We start from the raw sequence: 23209 nt of genomic DNA on the forward strand, positions 1-23209 counted from the left end.
CGTGCCTCGCCCTGTCTTTCCCTGGCGTATGGCTAAGGCTAGGGATGAGAGGAGATGAGCACTAGTCGATCTCCACTAAAATGTATAGACAACAAGGGTAGACAAACAGGGGGAGAATGCTTAGCTTTAGATGACTCCAGACAAATGCAAACTCGGCCTCAAGCTCCAGAGAGGACGAAGTACTGCTCCTGCTAAGCCTTCACAAGTAGAAATGAATATAGCTGGCACCTCCCTCTCAGACACACCAGGTATATATACACCCAGGCAAGGGAGCTAATTACCAGAGGGAGGTAGCCGCTAGGTCCTAGAGACAGCCTCTCATCTAAGAAGATGTCTGTAATGCCAAACGTAGAGATCTCCTGCAACCAACTGCAGGGCGACTGTCTGTCACCTCTGATGCACCCATGACAGTAGATACCAAACATGTACAGGTTCTTTTTTATTTATATTGTGTAATGCAGCGGCTTGCGGCATTACTGTAATGGTCCAGGATGTGTTTTGGCTGACCATGTACCTCCCCCTCAGGTGACTGGTCACATGACTGTGACATCAGCACAGGTCCTGTGCACACAGAAGGTCTGATCACATGGCTGTGACATCAGCACAGGTCCTGTGTGTGCACTGGAAGATATATAAACCCTGGTAGTTTTGAGACAGGGGTGAAAGGCGTGAGGCCTGTTCTCCGTGTGGGACACCATTAGAGTGTGAGGCCTAGTGAGGCATAGTGAGGCCTAGTGAGGCCTGGTGAGGCCTAGTGAAACCTGGTGAAGCCTGAAAGGCAGAGGCTGGATCCTTATGTGTGTAAACATACCAGTAGCCTTTGAAGGTACGAGGGCTGGAGACCCCCATCTGGGAAGCCGTAAAGCCACAGCGGTGGCAGAACAAATCTGACTGAAGCAGCTAAAACCCAGCAAAGGTAAAACACTGGGTTATATGGACATTGATATAAGTGACTTTGCTGAAGGCTGTAACTGGAGCCAAGTGGGGCTCACTGCCACTTGAAAGGCTCCTGGACATTATATGTGTAATATGTCGGCGAGCAACTGAGTTGGACTCGGTTATAAGCAGTTATGAAGAGTAATAAACTGCTGGATTGTGAAATACTGGAAAACGTGGCTCGCGTGCTTTAATTGACCCGGTGCAGCGAGTGTCCCCCAGCATGATGTTGAGCGCTGCCTTACATGTGGTTGGAGAATGCGGGCAACTGCAGCCCGGTTGCTAGGGGCAACGGCACAGGATGACGAGTGTGGATACAAGCATCTTGCTGTGGTTCGGCGGGGTCACAAAGATTAAAGCATCTTGCTGTAACTCGGCGGGGTTACGAAAATTGTCTTCGCACTCAAACCTGGTTTGTTGTGGCTCGGCGGGGTCACGAAAATTAAAGCATCTTGCTGTAACTCGGCGGGGTTACGAAAATTGTCCTCGCACTCAAACCTGGTTTGCTGTAACTCGGCGGGGTTACGAAAATTGTCCTCACACTCAAACCTGGCCTGCTGTGGCTCGGCGGGGCGACGAAAATTTTCCGGGTAGAGCGGTGTGAAGGGTCTAGTGTGAATAGTGTACCGCGATGGCTGTGAACGGAGCAGCAAAAGAAAATGAAGCTATTGAGCGATTAAAGTGTCGGTTAAAACGGCAGCAGGTATTTGAGAAACGTCTAGAGGACATGGTGCAGGAACGGCAGGAGCTGTGGGCACCGTATAGAATGGCGGCAGTGGACCATTCTGTGAACTCTCCGGGGGCACCAGTATTGTCCCAGAGTGCCCGGGGAGGTGATAAGGGATGTTGTGAACTGGGTCCTAAGACTATTGTTGATTTTTTTTGTAAAATTCCCCCTACAGGTGTGGGTGTCCAAAAGGGGGCGGAATCTCAAAAGGGGGCGGATTTTCAAAAGAGCATGGAATATAGAAAACCAAAATTTGTTACTGGTTGTGGGTTGGTACCGCCTAAAAACGACAATTTGACCGTTGATAACGGGGTAGCTCCAGTAGAAGGGCTTGACGTCAAAGTGGGAGGTGACCAGTTAGTCCACAATACCATGTGGAGTGACACAGACCCCGTAGCTGATGGTGACACTACGAAAGTAAAAGGAGAGTTCAGTCAGGAGGAGCTAGACGAGGAGAGAAAGTCCCCCTCTCTTCTTCGACGGCGCAAGGGCCACAAAAAGGTTGCTCCTGTAGTCTTTGCTGAAAGTGAAAATAAGGAAAATGTAATACTGTGTGCCTTTATTCCGAGTGTGGATCCTCCTTTAGAAGCAGAAGAAGAGGTGACGTTGCCAGTAGCAACCTCCGGTAAAGTATCAGACAACAATGAAGAGTTGGATGCAGTTCTGCAGATTCGTTACAAGCAGGATGATCTACTGGGACAGAAGGATCAGGAACTGACAGCCCTGAAGGAGGAGGTGGCCAATCCTGACCAAGAGCTGGAGCCTGTCAGGCAGCAGTATCAGAGTGACGTACAGCAACTAAGGAAAAACCTGAAGAACGGGTCCTCAGACCAGCGGAGTCTGGAGTCTGAACGGCAGAAAATAAACCAGGTTGTAAGGAACTTGCAGCGAGAACTGGAAGAAAGCAGCGAGGAAGTTAACCAATGGAAGGAAATGTTCCAGGAAATTAAGGAGGACCGCCGAAAAACCAAGGAGGAGGTTTTTCAGTTGGAGATTGGCAAAGCGGAGTGTGAAGATGAGTTGTGCAAGGTGAAAGATCGTTTCACCCTGGTACAGTTAGAGCTGTACCAAGTGAAGAAAGAGCTGTGTGAATCCAAGGAGTATGGTGAACTCAGTGGGGAACTGCAACAAATTAAGAGAGACTATGAAGATCTCCTCAAAGTTAAGGAAAAACTAGAGGATGATAAGGCGGATGCAGACCACATGCACCAAGTGGTTGAGACCACTCTGCAGGACACCCATGATGAAAATGATGATCTCCGCAGAAAGACCCTAGGTCTGGAAGCTCAGGTGAAGGAGCTGCAGACGTTCTGTGATAATCTCCAGAGGGCAGAAACGTGCCTTAAGGAAAGAATCAGCAAGATGGAAGCTGAGCGGAAAAAGATGGAGGAGTCTATCGGAGAAGCCCTAGACCAGGGCCAGGAGTTGGCCACTGGAGATGGGAGGTATGAAGCAAATACCTCCTCGAATAATGCGAGCTCGGATGAATCGGTGGATGTAAGAGCCTAGATCAAGGAGCCCAAGGAGAAGCTACAAGCCCATTTGAAGCAAGAGAAGCTTGAAAGACTGGCTGTCGAGAGCCGAGTGGGCGAATTGGAGACAGAGAGGTCCGAGAGAACTCTACTGCTAAAGGAGCAGTTGAAGCAGGAAGAGCTTCAGAGATGGGCTGCTGAGAGGCGAGTAGCTGAACTAGAGGAAGAAATTGTCGAGCTCAAAGGTCGCCTGACAAAGTACCAATCAGTGAAGGAGGCCTCCTTGGAGAAGGAAAGGGGCAAACAAGTTGCGCTTAATCCTTTATACCATGTGAAGGTGGACCTGAGGAGAATTCTGGAGTTCATAGCGGTGAGGCAGGGGAAGTATACAGGGTGAAGAAGCTGAAAGTCAGTTGTCCCTGAAACCTGAGCCGGTTGATCGTCTGGAAACTACTGGTGAGACAGAAACCTCTCGGTACAAGTGCCTCATAGATGTACCCGAGGATTTGAGAGAAGAATGCACCAGTGAGTCCGTGCATGAATAGTTTAAGAAGGCCGTGGGAGCTTGGAAGGTGTACTCGACCTCAGAAGCTAAGCAGCTGTTGGTCCTGTCCACAACCGAAGTCACAGTGAAGAGGGTGGCTATCCTAAGTGACATGCACTGGCGATGTATTCGCACAAAGCGGTTTGTCCGGTTGAAGATGGAACAAGCCATTAGACAACTGGAGCTTATGAGAAAAGCTCAAAGTCTGCGTGAAGAGGTCATCCGGGTGCCTCATGCTCTGGTAAGAAAGCTCATTGGGAGAAATGGCCGAGCCATGCAGATGATGGTAAAGAAGTCTGGTGTGATGAAAGTAAGCAGTCCACGTGATCGACAGGACTGGATACCAGATGAAGACGCCATGGTGTCATTCTCCGCTGTAGCAACGGAAGAAAGTCTTGCATATATACGCATGCTGATGGAGTACCGAGTGACCTACCTGCGAGAGGTAGAACAGTTGAATCTCACCAGACTGCAAATGGAAAGGCAGCATCGCCTGAGCAGCAGAAGATGGCAGCCATCTAGAAATTGTGAGACCAGACAGAGAAAGGGCCCCCTAAATAACAGAACAGCTACAGCTGAAGCTAGGGACCTTTCAAGATGTCCTGAGAGTTGGTTTAGAGGTAGTGAGACCTCCAGTAACTCAGGTTTGAGAGGCCCATACAAACGACCCAATAGAGTACGGGACAGTACGGAGTCGAACCGGACCTTAGATACCAGGGCATGTGAGTCACACTGCTGTATTGACCGCTGGGAGCGGGGGAGGTCTGCCAAGGTTACGACTGACCACTGGGAGCGGGGGAGGTCTGACAAGGTTACGACCCAGAAATGTGTCTTGATGAAGTCAGTGACAATGACAGATGGTAGGTCCCTAAGGAATGGGCTAATGTCTTTGACTAATGTTCCAGGGGCTGAGCAGCGCAATTGTCAAGTACATGGTCTCTGTGTGAACTGGGGGTTATAATGTGATTGTGTATATTATGTGTTGAACCCCACAAGTTTGAACAGAGGGGGGGGATATGTAATGCAGCGGCTTGCGGCATTACTGTAATGGTCCAGGATGTGTTTTGGCTGACCATGTACCTCCCCCTCAGGTGACTGGTCACATGACTGTGACATCAGCACAGGTCCTGTGCACACAGAAGGTCTGATCACATGGCTGTGAGATCAGCACAGGTCCTGTGTGTGCACTGGAAGATATATAAACCCTGGTAGTTTTGAGACAGGGGTGAAAGGCATGAGGCTTGTTCCCCGTGTGGGACACAGTTAGAGTGTGAGGCCTAGTGAGGCCTGGTGAGGCCTGGTGAAGCCTGAAAGGCAGAGGCTGGATCTAAACATACCAGTAGCCTTTGAAGGTACGAGGCTGGTGTGCTTTAATTGACCCGGTGCAGCGAGTGTCCCCCAGCATGATGTTGAGCGCTGCCTTACAGTTGTGAATAAAAATCCAGTTTGTAAAATAAAATAAAAAATGGCGCCATTTTCTGAGACCCGTAGCATCTCCATTTTTTGGGATCTGGGGCCGGGTCAGGGCTTATTTTTTGCGCGCCGAGCTGACGTTTTCATTGATACCATTTTGGGATAGAAACAATGTTTTGATCGCCAATTATTGCATTTTATTGCAAAAAAACATAATTCTGGCGTTTTGATTTTGTTTCTCGTAAATGCCCCAAAACTTTGATTAACTTCCACTGTTGCTGAGAACGAAGGCCCATGCTAGAGAGTTGTACAGCCACTTTCAATAAAAAATGAATTAGACCACTAAGTGCCAGATAAATGGCACTTAAATGCCTATTATATGCCTATTTTTGTCACTCTCATTCACTAAATATGAATCTTTTTTTTGTACCTTTTTTACAGGTTTAATGCAGGGGAAGCCTATTACAAACTAAGAGACTTCTACCTTACCATTGCATCTATAAGGTAAGACATTATTCCTAACCAATTCTGATATTTAAGAAATAGTCCGCCTTTCCTATAGCTACTATAAGGACACGGCCCCACTATCAGTATTTTATTATAATTCGGTCAATATTTTTTCTCAGGAGTGGGAGCCAAAACCAGGAGTGGGTGATAAATGCAGAATTGGTGACTTGTTTCTATTATACCTTTTCTCTGATTGTTACTCACCTGGTTTTGGCTCCCACTCCTGAGAAAAAATACTGACCGAATACTGACCAAATTCTGATAGTGGGGCCATGGCCTAAAATTTATTCCGACGTCTGTGTTTCACAAACATATTCTAGCCATGATTTTCACAATTATAAATATGACCCATTATACAGTAGTTTGAGCCTGTTCACATATTCATTTTATTTTAGGGACTGTGTGTCTGTACAAAAATCACAGAGCCATGTCCATTTTTCATCGGTATTACTTATAAAGAATTCCCATACAAATCTATGGGTCTGTAAGTGAAAAATACTGATGGTAAAAACTGACAAAATAATACCAATGGTTCTGGGTCATATTACCAGCACATAGTGACTGAATAAGGCTAGGTTCACATCACGTTTTAACATCCTATTAAAATGTATGTCTACTTCGATTGTAGTTAAATTGAACCTATGACTAAATGTTTTATTATTTAAATTAAATGCAGATGCAATAACATTTAGAATTTGACCAAAAAATTATAAACAAGGCATATACCAAGTGGAAGAAAAACTCCCTTTCTTGGCAGAAGCCTCTCATTCAACTGAGCCAGCCTACTTCAGCTGAAGTCACCTCTAGACAAGGGAGGGAAATTCCCAGGCTCCTCTGCTAAGGTTACTCTCCCATGATGCAGTGCAGTGAACAGCAGTCTGCTGGTCTGAGACCAGCCCAGGCACTGTGACTGGAGAGTTGTGTTCAGTCCAGCATGCAGAGTGTATGGTGCATTGGAGAATTATATGTAAACATATATGCAGTGTGTATTTGTGTGTACATATATATATATATATATATATATAGATATATATATATATATATATATAGATATATATATATATATATATATATATATAGATATATATATATATGCAGCATGTGTATATACACACGTGGTCAAAATTGTTGGTACCACTCGTTTAATGAAAGAAAAACACATAATGGTCACAGAAATAACTTGAATTTGACAGATTTAATAATAAATTAAAAATCTATGAAAATGAACAAATGAAAGTCAGTCATTGCTTTTCAACCCTGTTTCCACTGAATTTAAAATAAATTAAACTCATGAAATAGGCCTGGACAGAAATGATGGTACCCCTGAAAATAATATGACAAAAGGGACATGTTAAATCAAGTTGTGTCCACTAATTAGCATCACAGATGTCTACAATCTTGTAATCAGTCAGTGGGTCTGTATATAGGGCTACAGATACTCACTGTGCTGATTGGTGACATGGTGTGTACCACACTCAACATGGACCAGAGGAAGCAAAGAAAAGAGTTGTCTCAGGAGATTAGAAAGAAAATTATAGACAAGCAAGGTAAAGGTTATAAGACCATCTCCAAGCAGCTTGATGTTCCTGTGTCTACAGTTGCACATGTTATTCAGAAATTTAATCCATGGGACTGTAGCCAACCTCCCTGGACGTGGCCGCAGGAGGAAAATTTATGACAAATCAAAGAGACGCATAATACGAATGGTAACAAAAGAGCCCAGGATAACTTCTAAAGAGATTAAAGGTGAACTTCAAGCTCAAGGAACATCAGTGTCAGATCGCACCATCCATCGTTGTTTAATCCAAAGTGGACTTCATGGGACATGACCAAGGAGAACACCATTGTTGAAAAAAAATCATAAAAAAGCCAGACTGAAATTTGCCAAACTACATGTTGACAAGCCACAAAGCTTCTGGGAGAATGTCCTGTGGACAAAAAGGAAGTTTTTGGAAAGGCACATCAGCTCTATGTTCACAGATGGAAAAATTAAGCATATCAAGAAAAGAACACTGTCACTACTGTGAAACATGGAGGAGGCTCTTATGTTCTGGGGAGGCTTTGCTGCATCTGGCACAGGGTGTCTTGAATCTGTGCAGGGTACAATGAAATCTCAAGACTATCAAGGGATTCTAGAGAGAAATGTGCTGCCCAGTGTCAGAAAGTGGTGAACATTAGACATAATTTCAAAAAATATCACAGTAAAAGATAATGCCTTACCAACACTAGGTCAGATTACTAATGCACTGCAAGATGCAGCAAGCCAACATGATAAAGGCGGGGGGAGCACATGTGCAAAATACTGATGCAGACAGCCGCTCACTAACCTACCAATTCATGGAGGGGGTGGCTGTGTAGTATTATACGTGCACACTGATGGAGTCAGCTTGCTGCATCCTGCAGTGCATTGGTAATCTGACCTGGTGTTGGTAAGGCATTATCTTTTACTGTGATATCCAGTGTCAGAAAGCTTGGTCTCAGTCGCAGGTCATGGGTCTTGCAACAGGATAATGACCCAAAACACACAGCTAAAAACACCCAAGAAGGGCTAAGAGGAAAACATTGGACTATTCTGAAGTGGCCTCCTATGAGCCCTGACCTAAATCCTATTGAGCATCTTTGGAAAGAGCTGAAACATGCCATCTGAAAAGGCAACCTTCAAACACGAGACAACTGGAGCAGTTTGCTCACGAGGAGTGGGCCAAAATATCTGTCGAGAGGTGCAGAAGTCTCATTGACAGTTACAGGAATCGTTTGATTGCAGTGATTGCCTCAAAAGGTTGTTCAACAAAATATTAAGAGTACAATCATTTCTGTTCAGGCCTAATTCATGAGTTTAACTTTTTTTTTAATTTCTGTGGAAGCAGGGCTGAAAAGCAATGACTGCTGACTTTCATTTGTTCATTTTCATAGATTTTTAATTTATTATTACTTTTGTCAGATTCAAGTTATTTCTATGACCATTGTGGGTTTTTATTTCATTAAACGAGGGGTATCAACAATTTTGACCACGTGTATATGTGCAGCGTGTATTTTTAGATATCTGTATGCAATGTGTATATATATATATATATATAAAATATATATAAAATATATAATATATAAATATAAATATTATATAAATATATATATAATATATATATATAATATATATATATATATATATATATATATATATATATATATATATATATATATACACACACAGTGGGTACGGAAAGTCTGAGGATGCACATCCAGTTGAAGTTTGTGCAGGTGTCGGCAAGCCCCTCACCCTCATGGGTACAGTCGTGATCTCTGCGACCGCAGTCATTACGCCTCTGACTCTAAATGCTTGATGCACCTAGACTGTAGTGGCTACAGCTTACTTCTTATTATCAATTAAAACCCAGAAACCTTTAGATTAAAGAGAACCCGTTAGCACAATTTTGCATGTTGAAGTAAAGGCATGGCCATAATGGCACAGTTATAGAAGGGTGGCATTTGCACAAATTGATCTCCCGGCGATCTTCAGTAAAATGGCGCCGATGACGGCGCATACGCAGATTGAGCGGCTCATTCTCCCCGGATACTCTGCATCAGCGGTCAGAGGATTACAGCGGGGGACATCTCCGGACAGGTGAGTATAAGGATTTTATTATTTTAATCTTATTTTTACACAGGGACACTGCAGGAGCACACTACTACTCCCAACATTGTCTCTTGCTTGTGCTGATCACAGCACTGGCAGGGAATCATGATGAGGGCAGCGTTCAGCACCCGGCGCTTGGGAACAGCGCTAACTTTAGCGCTGATTCTCAGGCGCCGGCGCATGTCACATTGATGACACACGGATGTCATCCGTCTTGTGTTCAGCGTGAGACATTTTGCGGACCGTGCATCCGGAAAAAAACGGAAATGTCAGTGTGTGGAGCACATGGACACACGGTCCGTGGAAACACACTGACATGTGTGCAGACCCATAGATTTGAACCAGTCTGCGTGTGTCAGTGTCTCCAGTACGTGTGGAAACTATCACCACAGGTACCGGACACACTGACATGTGAAAGAGCCCTAACAAGTTTTATGTCCTGATTGTATGTCTCTGTAAGTGTGTTTCCAGTACGTGTGGTATCTGTTTTTTCCACAGATACCACACATACCCATTATAACCTACTGTATGGTGCAATGCACATGTCCATGTTTTTCCGGTAGCACGGATGACAAGAGCCAGTACAAGTCAAAGAGTCCTTGAAAAACACATACCGTACACGGATGGCATCCATGTGCTGTACATGTTTAACATTTCTTTAACCATACTTGAAAAAATACTGATGACACACTGATGATACCGGTACCGTTTTTTCACGCACATGTTTAAACACGGACGTGTGGAGGAGGCCAAAGGCCTAGTTAGACGGTCCGTATTTCACATTTCTTGTACAGACTGCAATACCCAGACTAACCACTGCACTCCTGACCCAAACTAACAACCTCATAAACTTCTAACCTATGAGGCTAGTAGTTTAGGTCACGAGACTCATGGTTGGTCTGGGCATTGCTGACCGTGTGAAAACATATGCGAGTGGCTAATAAAGAGAGCGTATGATGGTCAAATTTAATGGCACTTTTTTTTTTTTTTTTTACATAGAGTTAAGTTTTGATGTAAAATTGTATGAAGTCACACAGGAGTATAAAGTTTTATACTGCATTTATTCAATTGTTAAGGTGCCTACTTTCAGGAAATTAAATTATATTTTAGAATTTAAGTTTTATTTCTTTATATGAAAATTGTAGCGGCATAAAAAGGTTTAAAGCTAAAAATCCGGAGTGGATCCCAACACAGAAAAAATGATTCTAAAAGCATTGTTTTTATTTACTTTTTTAAATCCTCTCCTAATTTTTGCTTTAAAATGGATGCAAATATTGATCTCAATGCCGTCACTAGCACTAACACATCCAAGGACATTATTACAACGTGGGGACACAAAAGGGCACTGAAGCTGGGTGTTACTACTGTGTGGGGCAGTTAAAGGCAAATTATTGGCGTAGGCAGCATTGAGAAGATCTCTTGTATGTGGGCACTAATGGTGGACTATTATCATATGGTGGCACTATTTTTGTGGATCTTGTGGTAATCATCTGTGACAACATATGATAACATAATAGCATATCTGAAGTGCAGCATTTTGGGGTATCATGCCTCACAGCGGGCACACTAATAGAGGCAAATAGTGCAAAAGGCAACAGAATTGGGGTAACAATTGGATGTGAGTTTGTGTAGATAGAAGAAGAGGTTAGGTGGGTGCTGGAGATGTAAGGCGCCAACGTTATCCTGCCTCTGCAGACAAGTTCTTGATGGAAGAAGTCTCCATTACAGTATGAGCCGGATGGAAAAAAGTTAAAGAGGACCTATCACCTCCACACCTATTATGGTATATTACAGTAAGGAGACTGTAGATATAAATAAACATGAAATTAATTACCTTTGGAAGAATTACTTAAAGCGAACCTATCAATAAAATTGTTATCATTTATTTTAAAAGCTGATGTAGTATTATTAATGATTTAACAAAAAACTGATAAGCAAAGCATATACCAAATATGAGAAAAACTCCTCTTCATGGCACCAGCCTCTCAGTCAGATAAGACAACTTCAGTTGAAGTAGCCTCCAGCCCCGCACTGCCCTGCACTGCTGACCGCACTCTCCCATGATGCCTAGCATCAAGGAAAGTGAGTTATGTGCTGGAAGAGCTGCTGTCTCCCCAGCAGGGCTGAGACTCTCAATCTCATCACCCTGTCCTGCTCTGTAAGCAGTGAGGCAAGAAGTATAATCAGTAGCCAGCTTATAAGAAGTGTGGACACAGCAGAGGTGATGACTCCTGTACAGATCTGCTCCATGCAGTGTGTCTGCTGCTGCCTCCACCACTGAACTCACAGGCTACAGAGAGCCAGGACGGTGTAGTGTGTGTTATATAGGAGCAGGACTTCAATGGAGGAGTAGGCGGGAGGGGGCTGCCGTCCCAGCAAGCTAGAGGATCAATGAGTGGAGCTATCACGTCTTCTGTGAAAGCCCTGCGGTGCTGCACTAGATAACAGCCATGCACTTTCAGAACAGTATATACACAAAGACTTGTATGGATCTGCATATATATAGGTGTGTGTGTGTATATTAGCGCTATGGAATGACTGGCGCTATAATAAAATATATATATATGCAGCTATATATGAAAACATGTACATATACAGCTTGTATATACTGTATTTGTATATAAATATATATATAATCTGTATGCATATCTCTCTAATGTCAATAAATGCAGAGTTAACCACACTATCTGTAAATAAGCATGCCCTGTACATTTATTTCTATGTGCGTATTAATTGTGGCATTTATTAAAAAGTTTGCCGAAGATTAAAAAAAAAAAAACAGCAGCAGGAAACAATATAAAATGAAAATTAAAAAAAACAACAATACTGACTTAGCAAATCCCTACGTGCTCGCACTGCTACTCGTTGTTCTGAGTAAGCGCTCAGCACGGGACTCCGAGAGTTATGTCCACAGAGGAATCCCTACAAGCCCAGTGCTAAACACTCACCAGCGATGCGTCAGTCAGTCTGCGCCCCGGCCGGCATTGTGACATTTGTAATACTGTAAGAGCTTGTGACGTTCAGTTAGGTCACGTTCACACATTTAGTATTTGGTGAGTTTTTTACCTCAGTATTTCACCTCAGTATTTGTAAGTTAAAACCAGGAGTGGGTGATAAATACAGAAGTGGTGACGTGTTTCTATTATACTTTTCCTCTGATTGTTCCACTCCTGGTTTTGGCTTACAGATACTGAGGAAAAAAACTGAGGTAAAAAACTCACCAAATAATGAATGTGTGAATGTGACCTTAGGGATGTGTGGTGTCTACTGCACGGGGTAAGCTATGCCACTCCCTAGAGCTGAGCACCAATCAGAGGAATAAGTAGCACAGCCTTCATTTACTTGCACCAGGAGGCTGCACCGCTTATATTTTGGAGATACCACTTATCCCTGTCAGAAGTGCTCAGCAGACTTGCTTCTAACTTGCACCGTATATGTATGGTGGATGACATAAAGGGGTTAAGAGTTGGTTAGGTATTCCCTGCAAATGTACCTATGGGCCGTGACATCGCCAATTTTTTATTTTTTTATTGGTGGGGTGGAGGACGGGGCAATTACAAGTATAGTTTTAGGGTCCTATAATTTTTTTTTTTTTTTAAGTCTCTGGCACAAATATAAAAATATATGCAAACAAACACACGCATATCCCCAATGATATGTACTGTGTGTGTATATAATATAAATAAATATATATATACACACATATATATATATATATACAGTGCCTACAAGTAGTATTCAACCCCCTGCAGATTTAGCTGGTTGACACATGCGGAATTAACTTGGCATTGTGACATTTGTACTGTAGATCAGCCTGGAAGTGGGAAATGCACTGCAGCAAATTTTTTTTTTTTTTTTTTAAAAAACATTAAAAGTTAATTCAGAGTGTCATTTATTATTCAACCCCTCAAACCACAAGAATTCTGTTTGGTCCCCCAAAAGTATTAAGAAGTAGTTCAGGCACCAAGAATAATGAGCTTCACATGTGTGGATTAAAGATCTCTTTTGCCAGCCTTTTCTGACTATTTAAGACCCTCCCCAAACTTGTGAACAGCACTCAGACATGGTCAACATGGGAAAGACAAAGGAGCATTCCAAGGCCATCAGAGACAAGATCGTGGAGGGTCACAAGGCTGGCAAGGGGTACAAAACCCTTTCCAAGGAGTTGGGCCTACCTGTCTCCACTGTTGGGAGCATCATCCGTAAGTGGAAGGCTTATGGAACTACTGTTAGCCTTCCACGGCCAGGACAGCCTTTGAAAGTGTCCTCCCGTGCCGAGGCCAGGCTTGTCCGAAGAGTCAAGGCTAACCCAAGGACAACAAGGAAGGAGCTCAGGGGAAGATCTCATGGCAGTGGGGACATTGGTTTCAGTCAATACCATAAGTAACGTACTCCACCGCAATGGTCTCCGTTCCAGACGAGCCCGTAAGGTACCTTTACTTTCAAAGCGTCATGTCAAGGCTCGTCTACAGTTTGCTCATGATCACTTGGAGGACTCTGAGACAGACTGGTTCAAGGTTCTATGGTCTGATGAGACCAAGATCGAGATCTTTGGTGCCAACCACACACGTGACGTTTGGAGACTGGATGGCACTGCATACGACCCCAAGAATACCATCCCTACAGTCAAGCATGGTGGTGGCAGCATCATGCTGTGGGGCTGTTTCTCTGCCAAGGGGCCTGGCCATCTGGTCCGCATCCATGGGAAGATGGATAGCACGGCCTACCTGGAGATTTTGGCCAAGAACCTCCGCTCCTCCATCAAGGATCTTAAGATGGGTCGTAATTTCATCTTCCAACAAGACAACGACCCAAAGCACACAGCCAAGAAAACCAAGGACTGGTTCAATAGGGAAAAAGTCAAGGTGTTGGAGTGGCCTAGTCAGTCTCCTGACCTTAACCCAATTGAAAACTTGTGGAAGGAGCTCAAGAATAAAGTCCACATGAGACACCCAAAGAACCTAGATAACTTGGAGAAGATCTGCATGGAGGAGTGGGCCAAGATAACTCCACAGACCTGTGCCGGCCTGATCAGGTCTTATAAAAGACGATTATTAGCTGTAATTGCAAACAAGGGTTATTCCACAAAATATTAAACATAGGGGTTGAATAATAATTGACCCACACTTTTATGTTTAAAATTTAGTAAAGTTCAACTGAGCAACATAACTTTTTGGTTTGTAAGATTTATGCTTCTGTTCATAAAACCTACTCTCGTTTGCAGTTTGAAGGCTCTAACTTATTTGCATCTTATCAAACCAGCTAAATCTGCAGGGGGTTGAATACTACTTGTAGGCACTGTATATATATATATATATATATATATATATATATATATATATATATACACATACAGTACAGACCAAAAGTTTGGACATACCTTCTCATTTAAAGATTTTTCTGTATTTTCATGACTATGAAAATTGTACATTCACACTGAAGGCATCAAAACTATGAATTAACACATGTAGAATTATATACTTAACAAAAAAGTGTGAAACAACTGAAAATATGTCTTATATTCTAGGTTCTTCAAAGTAGCCACCTTTTGCTTTGATGACTGCTTTGCACACTCTTGGCATTTTCTTGATGAGCTTCAAGAGGTAGTCACCGGAAGTGGTTTTCACTTCACAGGAGTGCCCTGTCAGGTTTAATAAGTGGCATTTCTTGCCTTATAAATGGGGTTGGGACCATCAGTTGTGTTGTGCAGAAGTCTGGTGGATACACAGCTGATAGTCCTACTGAATAGACAGTTAGAATTTGTATTATGGCAAGAAAAAAGCAGCTAAGTAAAGAAAAACGAGTGGCCATCATTACTTTAAGAAATGAAGGTCAGTCAGTGCGAAAAATTGGGAAAACTTTGAAAGTGTCCTCAAGTGCAGTTGCAAAAACCATCAAGCGCTACAAAGAAACTGGCTCACATGAGGACCGCCCCAGGAAAGGAAGACCAAGAGTCACCTCTTCTTCTGAGGATAAGTTTATCCCAGTCACCAGCCTCAGAAATCGCAGGTTAACAGCAGCTCAGATTAGAGACCAGGTCAATGCCACACAGAGTTCTAGCAACAGACATCTCTTCAACAACTGTTAAGAGGAGACTTTGTGCAGCAGGCCTTCATGGTAAAATAGCTGCTAGGAAACCACTGCTAAGGACAGGCAACAAGCAGAAGAGACTTGTTTGGGCTAAAGAACACAAGGAATGGACATTAGACCAGAGGAAATCTGTGCTTTGGTCTGATGAGTTCAAATTTGAGATCTTTGGTTCCAACCACCGTGTCTTTGTGTGACGCAGAAAAGGTGAACGGATGGACTCTACATGCCTGGTTCCCACCGTGAAGCATGGAGGAGGAGGTGTGATGGTGTGGGGGTGCTTTGCTGGTGACACTGTTGGGGATTTATTCAAAATTGAAGGCATACTGAACCAGCATGGCTACCACAGCATCTTGCAGCGGCATGCTATTCCATCCAGTTTGCGTTTAGTTGGACCATCATTTATTTTTCAACAGGACAATGACCCCAAACACACCTCCAGGCTGTGTAAGGGCTATTTGACCAAGAAGGAGAGTGATGGCGTGCTACGCCAGATGACCTGGCCTCCACAGTTACCAGACCTGAACCCAATCGAGATCGTTTGGGGTGAGCTGGACCGCAGAGTGAAGGCAAAAGGGCCATCAAGTGCTAAGCATCTCTGGGAACTCCTTCAAGATAGTTGGAAGACCATTTCCGGTGACTACCTCTAGAAGCTCATCAAGAGAATGCCAAGAGTGTGCAAAGCAGTCATCAAAGCAAAAGGTGGCTACTTTGAAGAACCTAGAATATAAGACATATTTTCAGTTGTTTCACACTTTTTTGTTAAGTATATAATTCCACATGTGTTAATTCATAGTTTTGATGCCTTCAGTGTGAATGTACAATTTTCATAGTCATGAAAATACAGAAAAATCTTTAAATGAGAAGGTGTGTCCAAACTTTTGGTCTGTACTATATATATATATATATATATATATATATATATACACACATATAAATATACACACACACACTGTGAGTTTTTATAAATGACCAACCATGGAAGCTGGTTTAAAGGTTACCAAAAAGTAAGCTGATCTGGGTAATGCATGCAGTGCTTTACTCTGTAGTCTCAGGCGTTGCCTAGCAACCAGCCTGTTATCTGGGGGCGTATTTTATTAGAACACAGCACGCTGAGCTGCCAACCTCAAGATGGCTGCTTCCATAAACTGTGATTCTCTCAACATAATTCTTCTATTCCAAGATATTATGCTTTCAAAGGGGATTTATTTATACATACAGTCTCCTTACTATGATATATGCCAATATGTGTAAAGGTGATAGGTCCTCTTTAAGTTATGAAATAAGAGAATCACAGTTTATGGGAGCCGCCATCTTGGGATTGGCAGCTCAGCGTGCCGTGTAATGAGACACGCCCCCAGAGGCTGGTTGCTAGGCAGCACCTCTGGTCAGCAGCAGTGTAGTGACCCTAAGAGCTCATTTTTCAAATGGTAGAGTTATAGAAAGAGAGAAAATGTATATAAAGGGGCCAGGGGGAAGACTACAGCATGCATTACCCATATCTGCTTATAAAAACTCACATTTACATCTCCTGACTAAAAACAGAGCTCAATATATCTATAGCTTTATATATATCTATATATAGCGCAACTTTATGTAACTGCACAGTAGTGCAGGATTCAGATCAGAGCTATGTGATGGCCACTCCAAAACATTGCTTTGTTATCCTTAAGCCACTTTGTTACCATTTTGGCAGTATGCTTTGGGTCATTGTCCATTTGGAAGACCCATTTCTGCCCAAGCTTTAACTTCCTGGCTGATGTCTTGAGATGTTGCTTTAGTATTGCCACATAATCTTCTTTTCTCATGATGCCATCTATTTTGTGAAGTGCACCACTCCCTCCTGCAGCAAAACAACACCACAACATGATTCTGCCACCCCCATGTTTCACAGTTGGGATGGTGTTCTTAGGCTTCCAAGCTTCTCCCTTTTTCCTCCAAACGTAACGATGGTCATTATGCCCACAATGTTCAATTTTAGTTTCATCAAAACACAGGACATGTCTCCCAAAATTAAGGTCTGTGTTCCTGTGTGCTTTTGCAAATATTAATCTTGCTTTTTCATGTTTCTTTTGGAGAAGTGGCTTCTTCCTGGCAGAGTGGCCTTTCAGCCCATGTTGATACAGTACTCGTTTCACTGTGGATATTGACACAATCTTACCAGCTTCCACCATCATCTTCACAAGATCTTTTGCTTTTGTCCTTGCATTGATATGCACATGTTGAACTGAAGCACGCTCATCTCGGGGACACAGAACCCGTCTCCTTCCTGAGCGGTATGATGGCTGGACATTCCCATCTTGTTTGTACTTACGTATAATTGTTTGTACAGATGAACGAGGCACCTTCAGGTATCTTGAAATTGTACCCAAGGATGAGCCAGACTTGTGCAAGTCCACAACTCTTTTCCTGATATCTTGGCTGATTCTTTAGACTTTCCCATGATGCTACACAAAGAAGCAGTGTGTTTCAGGTGTACATTAAAGTACATCCACAGGTGTGTCTCTAATTAACACAGATGTTGCCAAAAAACCTATCAGAAGCTTTAAATTCCAAACACATGACAATATCATATGTCATGTCACTGGAATACAAGCCCAACAGTGAAACATGGTGGTGGCAGCATCATGCTATGGGGGTGTTTTTCAGCTGCAGGGACAGGACGACTGGTTGCAATTGAAGGAAACATGAATGCGGCCAAGTACAGAGATATCCTGGATGAAAACCTCTTTCAGAGTGCTCTGGACCTCAGACTTGGCCGAAGGTTCACCTTCCAACAAGACAATGACCCTAAGCACACAGCTAAAAGAACAACTCAGTGACCATTCTTGACTGGCCCAGCCAGAGCCCTGACCTAAATCCAATTGCGCATCTCTGGAGAGACGTGAAAATGACTGTCCATCAACATTCACCATCCAACCTGATGGAACTGGAGAGGATCTGCAAGGAAGAATGACAGAGGATCCTCAAATCCAGGTGTGAGAAACTTGTTGCATCATTCCCAAGAAGACTCATGGCTGTACTAGCTCAAAAGGGTGCTTCTACTAAATACTGAGCAAAGGGTCTGAATACTTATGACCATGTGATATTTCAGTTTTTCTTTTTTGATAAACTTACAAAAATTTCTACATTTCTGTTTTTTTCAGTCAAGATGGGGCGCAGAGTGTACTTTAATGAGAAAAAAAATGAACTTTTTAGAATTTACCAAATGGCTGCAATGAAACAAAGAGTGAAAAATTTAAAAGGGAATCTGTCACCACTTCGCAGTTATCAGACCTCTACTATGGTCATACAGGGTATAGAAAACTAAATCTATACATACCTGTATGGCCCATAGTAGAGGTTTGATTGCAGAGAAAAGCGCTTTAATCAATTCTATTTTGTACAGGCTTGGAGTCCAGGGGACGCCAAGCAATCCCCGCCTATCTGCTTATTATTCCCCCAAATCCCCGCCTATATGCTTAAAGGGTATTCCCATCTCCAAGATCCTATCCCAATATGTAGTAGGTGTAATAATTATAATATTAGCAAATACCACCAATTAGAAATGTACTACAGTATTCTTGATTCGCTATGCCACTTACCTCATGTGCAGGCATTGCAGGACCTTAGGTATCCACGGTTACGACCACTAGCAGCTAGCTGTCACTTTATCAGTGGACGTAACCATGGATACCTAAGGTCCTGCAATGCCTGCACATCAGGAAAGAGACATAGCGAATCAAAAAAAAACTGTACTACATTTCTAATTGGAGGTATTTGCTAATATTATTATTACACCTACTACATATTGGGATAGGATCTTGGAGATGGGAATACCCCTTTAATTATCATATCCCCCCCCCTCCTCTGCACGTCACAGCCATCATGATTCGAGCCCAGATTATTCTGTGCTATGAAAGTAAAATATTCTACCGTGTCATATAATGGTGCTTTTTATAGTACATGACTTATTTTATACTTTTAAAAAGCTCAACGGGGTTCTGTACATGATTGGTCACATCATGTCTCCGCAACCTCTGATTGGCTGTAGCTGTCACATGGGATGGCACATCTGTACAGAAGACCAGGATGTGCACAGACTGACATTCCCTAGGTATGTTCAGACGTAACACATTCTTTATGAATTTTCCATCCTGATCCACAATACAGATCTAGCATAGTGTTTTGAAATCCTTTTAAGCTCATCTATACATCACTTTTATTTTCAGCCCAGCATTTAACCTGATTTATGAATTTTTAAATCCTCAGCATATCAATTTCACCTGTGTAAACAATTCAGATTTATTGCATTTTTTTCCCTTTGCAGGTGTTAATTATTTTAATTTACTGAGATAATGACTTTTGTGTTTTCATTGGCTGTAAGCCATAATCATCAACATTAACAGACATAAACACTTAAAATAGATCACTCTGTTTGTAATGACTCTATATAATATACGAGTTTCCCTTTTTGTATTGAAGAACTGAAATAAATTAACTTTTTGATGATATTCTAATTTAGCGAGATGCACCTGTATAATCACACATATATATTTTTTATCAAATAAGCTGCTAGTCTGCAGGTAAATCCGCAGCAAGATCTACCCAATTTTGTATGGATGGAACATTGCTGATTTCCCTGCAGAAACTTAGCTGTCAAAAGTGGCTAGTGGCCACAGCAAATCCACAATGAGTTAACATACTGTACCTTAGAACTACGCATGTCCCAAACCCTTCCAGTACTATTAGGCTGAGTTCACACGATGCGGTTTTAATGCGTTTCCGCAGCCTTTTTTCCACCGCGGAAACACATTAAAACCGCTTGGTAATAGGTCTGCCATATAGAGCAATGATAATCCGTATGCGCTGTACATAATATCTATACATGCAGATTTGCTGCGTTTCAATGTAAAACAATAGGCGTAAAATCGCGCCGCAGCTGGTACCTGGTTTGGAAGAGTAGAAAAAACCAAACAACAATATTCCTCAGCTGTCCGCCATCAATGATGTGGTCCACATACCGCCAAGGTTCCACGACGATCTGTGTCACTTCTATAGCTGTGACATCAGAAAACATTGATGTCACAGCTGTCCATATACAGTGCTGCAGGGGGTCAATGGGGTTCATCAGCTGAAGATCAGCTCATTAGCCCGGTGAGCTAGAGACCATGGGAACATTCCAACGGTGAGCATCAGCTGATCTGTCATGAGACCGATCAGATGATTACTGCTTCCACGTACCCAAACTCACCCGCAGCATGTAAGTTTATGTAGCGGACACGCTAGTCTCCGCTGCAGATTTTGACCAATTGAAGTGTCATTATATGTGGTGGATTCACATTTACCGACAACAAAAGTGTGGCATTAGAACACCGTGTTTTGGACGCAACATATACGTTGTGTCCAAATCGCTGATGAGTGCTGATTGAGGGACATAGCTGCTAATGAACCAGCTGTGAGATGTTAATTATGGCCAGGGAAATGTTTGCCTAATGGCACCTTAAGCTACTGCTGTGACCAAAAAAAACTGCTCACAGCAGTCGCATAAATTACATGAATAGAAATGCTAATGAAGATTGGGTGAATGGGACTCGCTGACACACAGCGCTTTTATTTGGTGATGTCAAGGTGTCAATCAGACCTTTTCATGACCAAACAAGGTAAAGAAACACACAGACACAGTGTAAACATTTTTATTTGAAATACAACAGACCCATTCTTTAATCATTTAAATGAACCAATATACTCACCCCAGTGCTATGGTAATCCAAGAGCTTAAGAAATGTCCCACCAAATAACTTTATTTAGCTCCAAAAATCATTCATTGATGCTCAAACACCGCTTAAAAAAAACGCATGTAAAAACGCATCAAAAACACGTCAAAAACACATGCAAATCCGCATGCGTTTTTTCTGCCAGGAAGAGGTAAAAACGCTCAGGAGATTTCTGCTTCAATTCCTGAACGTGTGCACATACCTTATCCTTTTAAGGAATACAATTAAAGTGATGTGTTATCTAGAGGTCCATTCTATCACATTGAACACCAATTTAGTTTATTCATACAAAAATTGCTCCAGTGACTAACTGGTAACTATGTATTAATTGTAATTGGTATAAATTCTGCAGCACAGAAAAGAACTGAAATAAAACAACTAACCTAAGGATGCTTTCACATTGCGGTAGGCACCTGTTCCGTGGCCCCGTCTGGCTTACGACCCAACCACAGACTATAATGGTGCTGACACAGTGAATGTGTGCTCTGCCTTGCATCATTTACGGGCTTGTACGCCTATTGTAGGCGGACAGCCAGATGCAGTCTACTACGCCTGAGTGTCCACCTCCAGTAGGCTTTGGGTATGTGCCCACGATGCGTACCAGCCTGCGGTTCCGACGTTCCGGAGAAGCCTCCGCCTTCTGCTCTTTATGCAAATGAGCAGCGATGTGGGGCAAGCCAGCATGCCAGTTTCCACGGGTGATCCACAGGTGCACGGAGACGCATAGTGGACATGGGATTTCTACAAATCCCATCCACTGTTCTGTAACATCTGGCTACTGTAGGTTTGACGCTCGGCGTCAAACCCGCAGCGGCTCCGGATCGTGTGCACATACGCTTACACTCCCGAAAATGATACACATCAGTGCGCACATTCGCTCTCTCTGCACCATTATAGTCTTTGGCCCTGTCGGCACATACAGTACAGACCAAAAGTTTGGACACACCTTTGGGGTCATTGTCCTGTTGAAAATTAAATGATGGTCCAACTAAACGCAAACCGGATGGAATAGCATGCCGCTGCAAGATGCTGTGGTAGCCATGCTGGTTCAGTATGCCTTCAATTTTGAATAAATCCCCAACAGTGTCACAAGCAAAACACCCCCACACCATCACACCTCCTTCTCCATGCTTCACAGTGGGAACCAGGCATGTAGAGTCCATCCGTTCACCTTTTCTGCGTCGCAAAAAGACACGGTGGTTGGAACCAAAGATCTCAAATTTGGACTCATCAGACCAAAGCACAGATTTCCACTGGTCTAATGTCCATTCCTTGTGTTCTTTAGCCCAAACAAGTCTCTTCTGCTTGTTGCCAGTCCTTAGCAGTGGTTTCCTAGCAGCTATTTTTCCATGAAGGCCTGCTGCACAAAGTCTCCTCTTAACAGTTGTTGAAGAGATGTGTCTGCTGCTAGAACTCTGTGTGGCATTGACCTGGTCTCTAATCTGAGCTGCTGTTAACCTGCGATTTCTGAGGCTGGTGACTCGGATAAACTTGTCCTCAGAAGCAGAGGTGACTCTTGGTCTTCCTTTCCTGGGGCGGTCCTCATGTGAGCCAGTTTCTTTGTAGTGCTTGATGATTTTTGCAACTGCACTTGAGGACACTTTAAAAGTTTTCCCAATTTTTCGCACTGACTGACCTTCATTTCTTAAAGTAATGATGGCCACTCGTTTTTCTTTACTTAGAATTTGTATTATGGCAAGAAAAAAGTAGCTAACAGTCTATTCAGTAGGACAATCAGCTGTGTATCCACCAGACTTCTGCACAACACAACTGATGGTCCCAGCCCCATTTATAAGGCAAGAAATCCCACTTATTGAACCGGACAGGGCACACCTGTGAAGTGAAAACCATTTCCGGTGACTACCTCTTGAAGCTCATCAAGAGAATTCCAAGAGTGTGCAAAGCAGTCATCAAAGCAAAAGGTGGCTACTTTGAAGAACCTAGAATATAAGACATATTTTCAGTTGTTTCACACTTTTTTGTTAAGTATATAATTCCACATGTGTTAATTCATAGTTTTGATGCCTTCAGTGTGAATGTACAATTTTCATAGTCATGAAAATACAGAAAAATCTTTAAATGAGGTGTGTCCAAACTTTTGGTCTGTAGTGTACATCCGAATCACGTTTTGCAGGG

General features: G+C 42.9%; 1 protein-coding gene across 3 annotated transcripts in view; it reads left to right on the forward strand.

Annotated features, from left to right (window-relative positions):
- The window catches only part of LOC141157235 (probable ATP-dependent RNA helicase DDX60), a 233263-nt gene that overhangs the window by 209004 nt on the left and 1050 nt on the right, over nucleotides 1–23209 (forward strand). For all 3 annotated transcript variants that reach the window (XM_073644250.1, XM_073644254.1, XM_073644263.1), the window contains one exon: nucleotides 5534–5596. In XM_073644250.1, the coding sequence (XP_073500351.1) occupies nucleotides 5534–5596 (63 nt within the window). The remainder of the gene's footprint in view (nucleotides 1–5533; nucleotides 5597–23209) is intronic.

The sequence above is a fragment of the Phyllobates terribilis genome, unplaced genomic scaffold, assembly GCF_046119375.1.
Source record: "Phyllobates terribilis strain yellow unplaced genomic scaffold, ASM4611937v1 Scaffold_1__5_contigs__length_1240528914, whole genome shotgun sequence".
Taxonomy (NCBI): Eukaryota; Metazoa; Chordata; class Amphibia; order Anura; family Dendrobatidae; genus Phyllobates; species Phyllobates terribilis.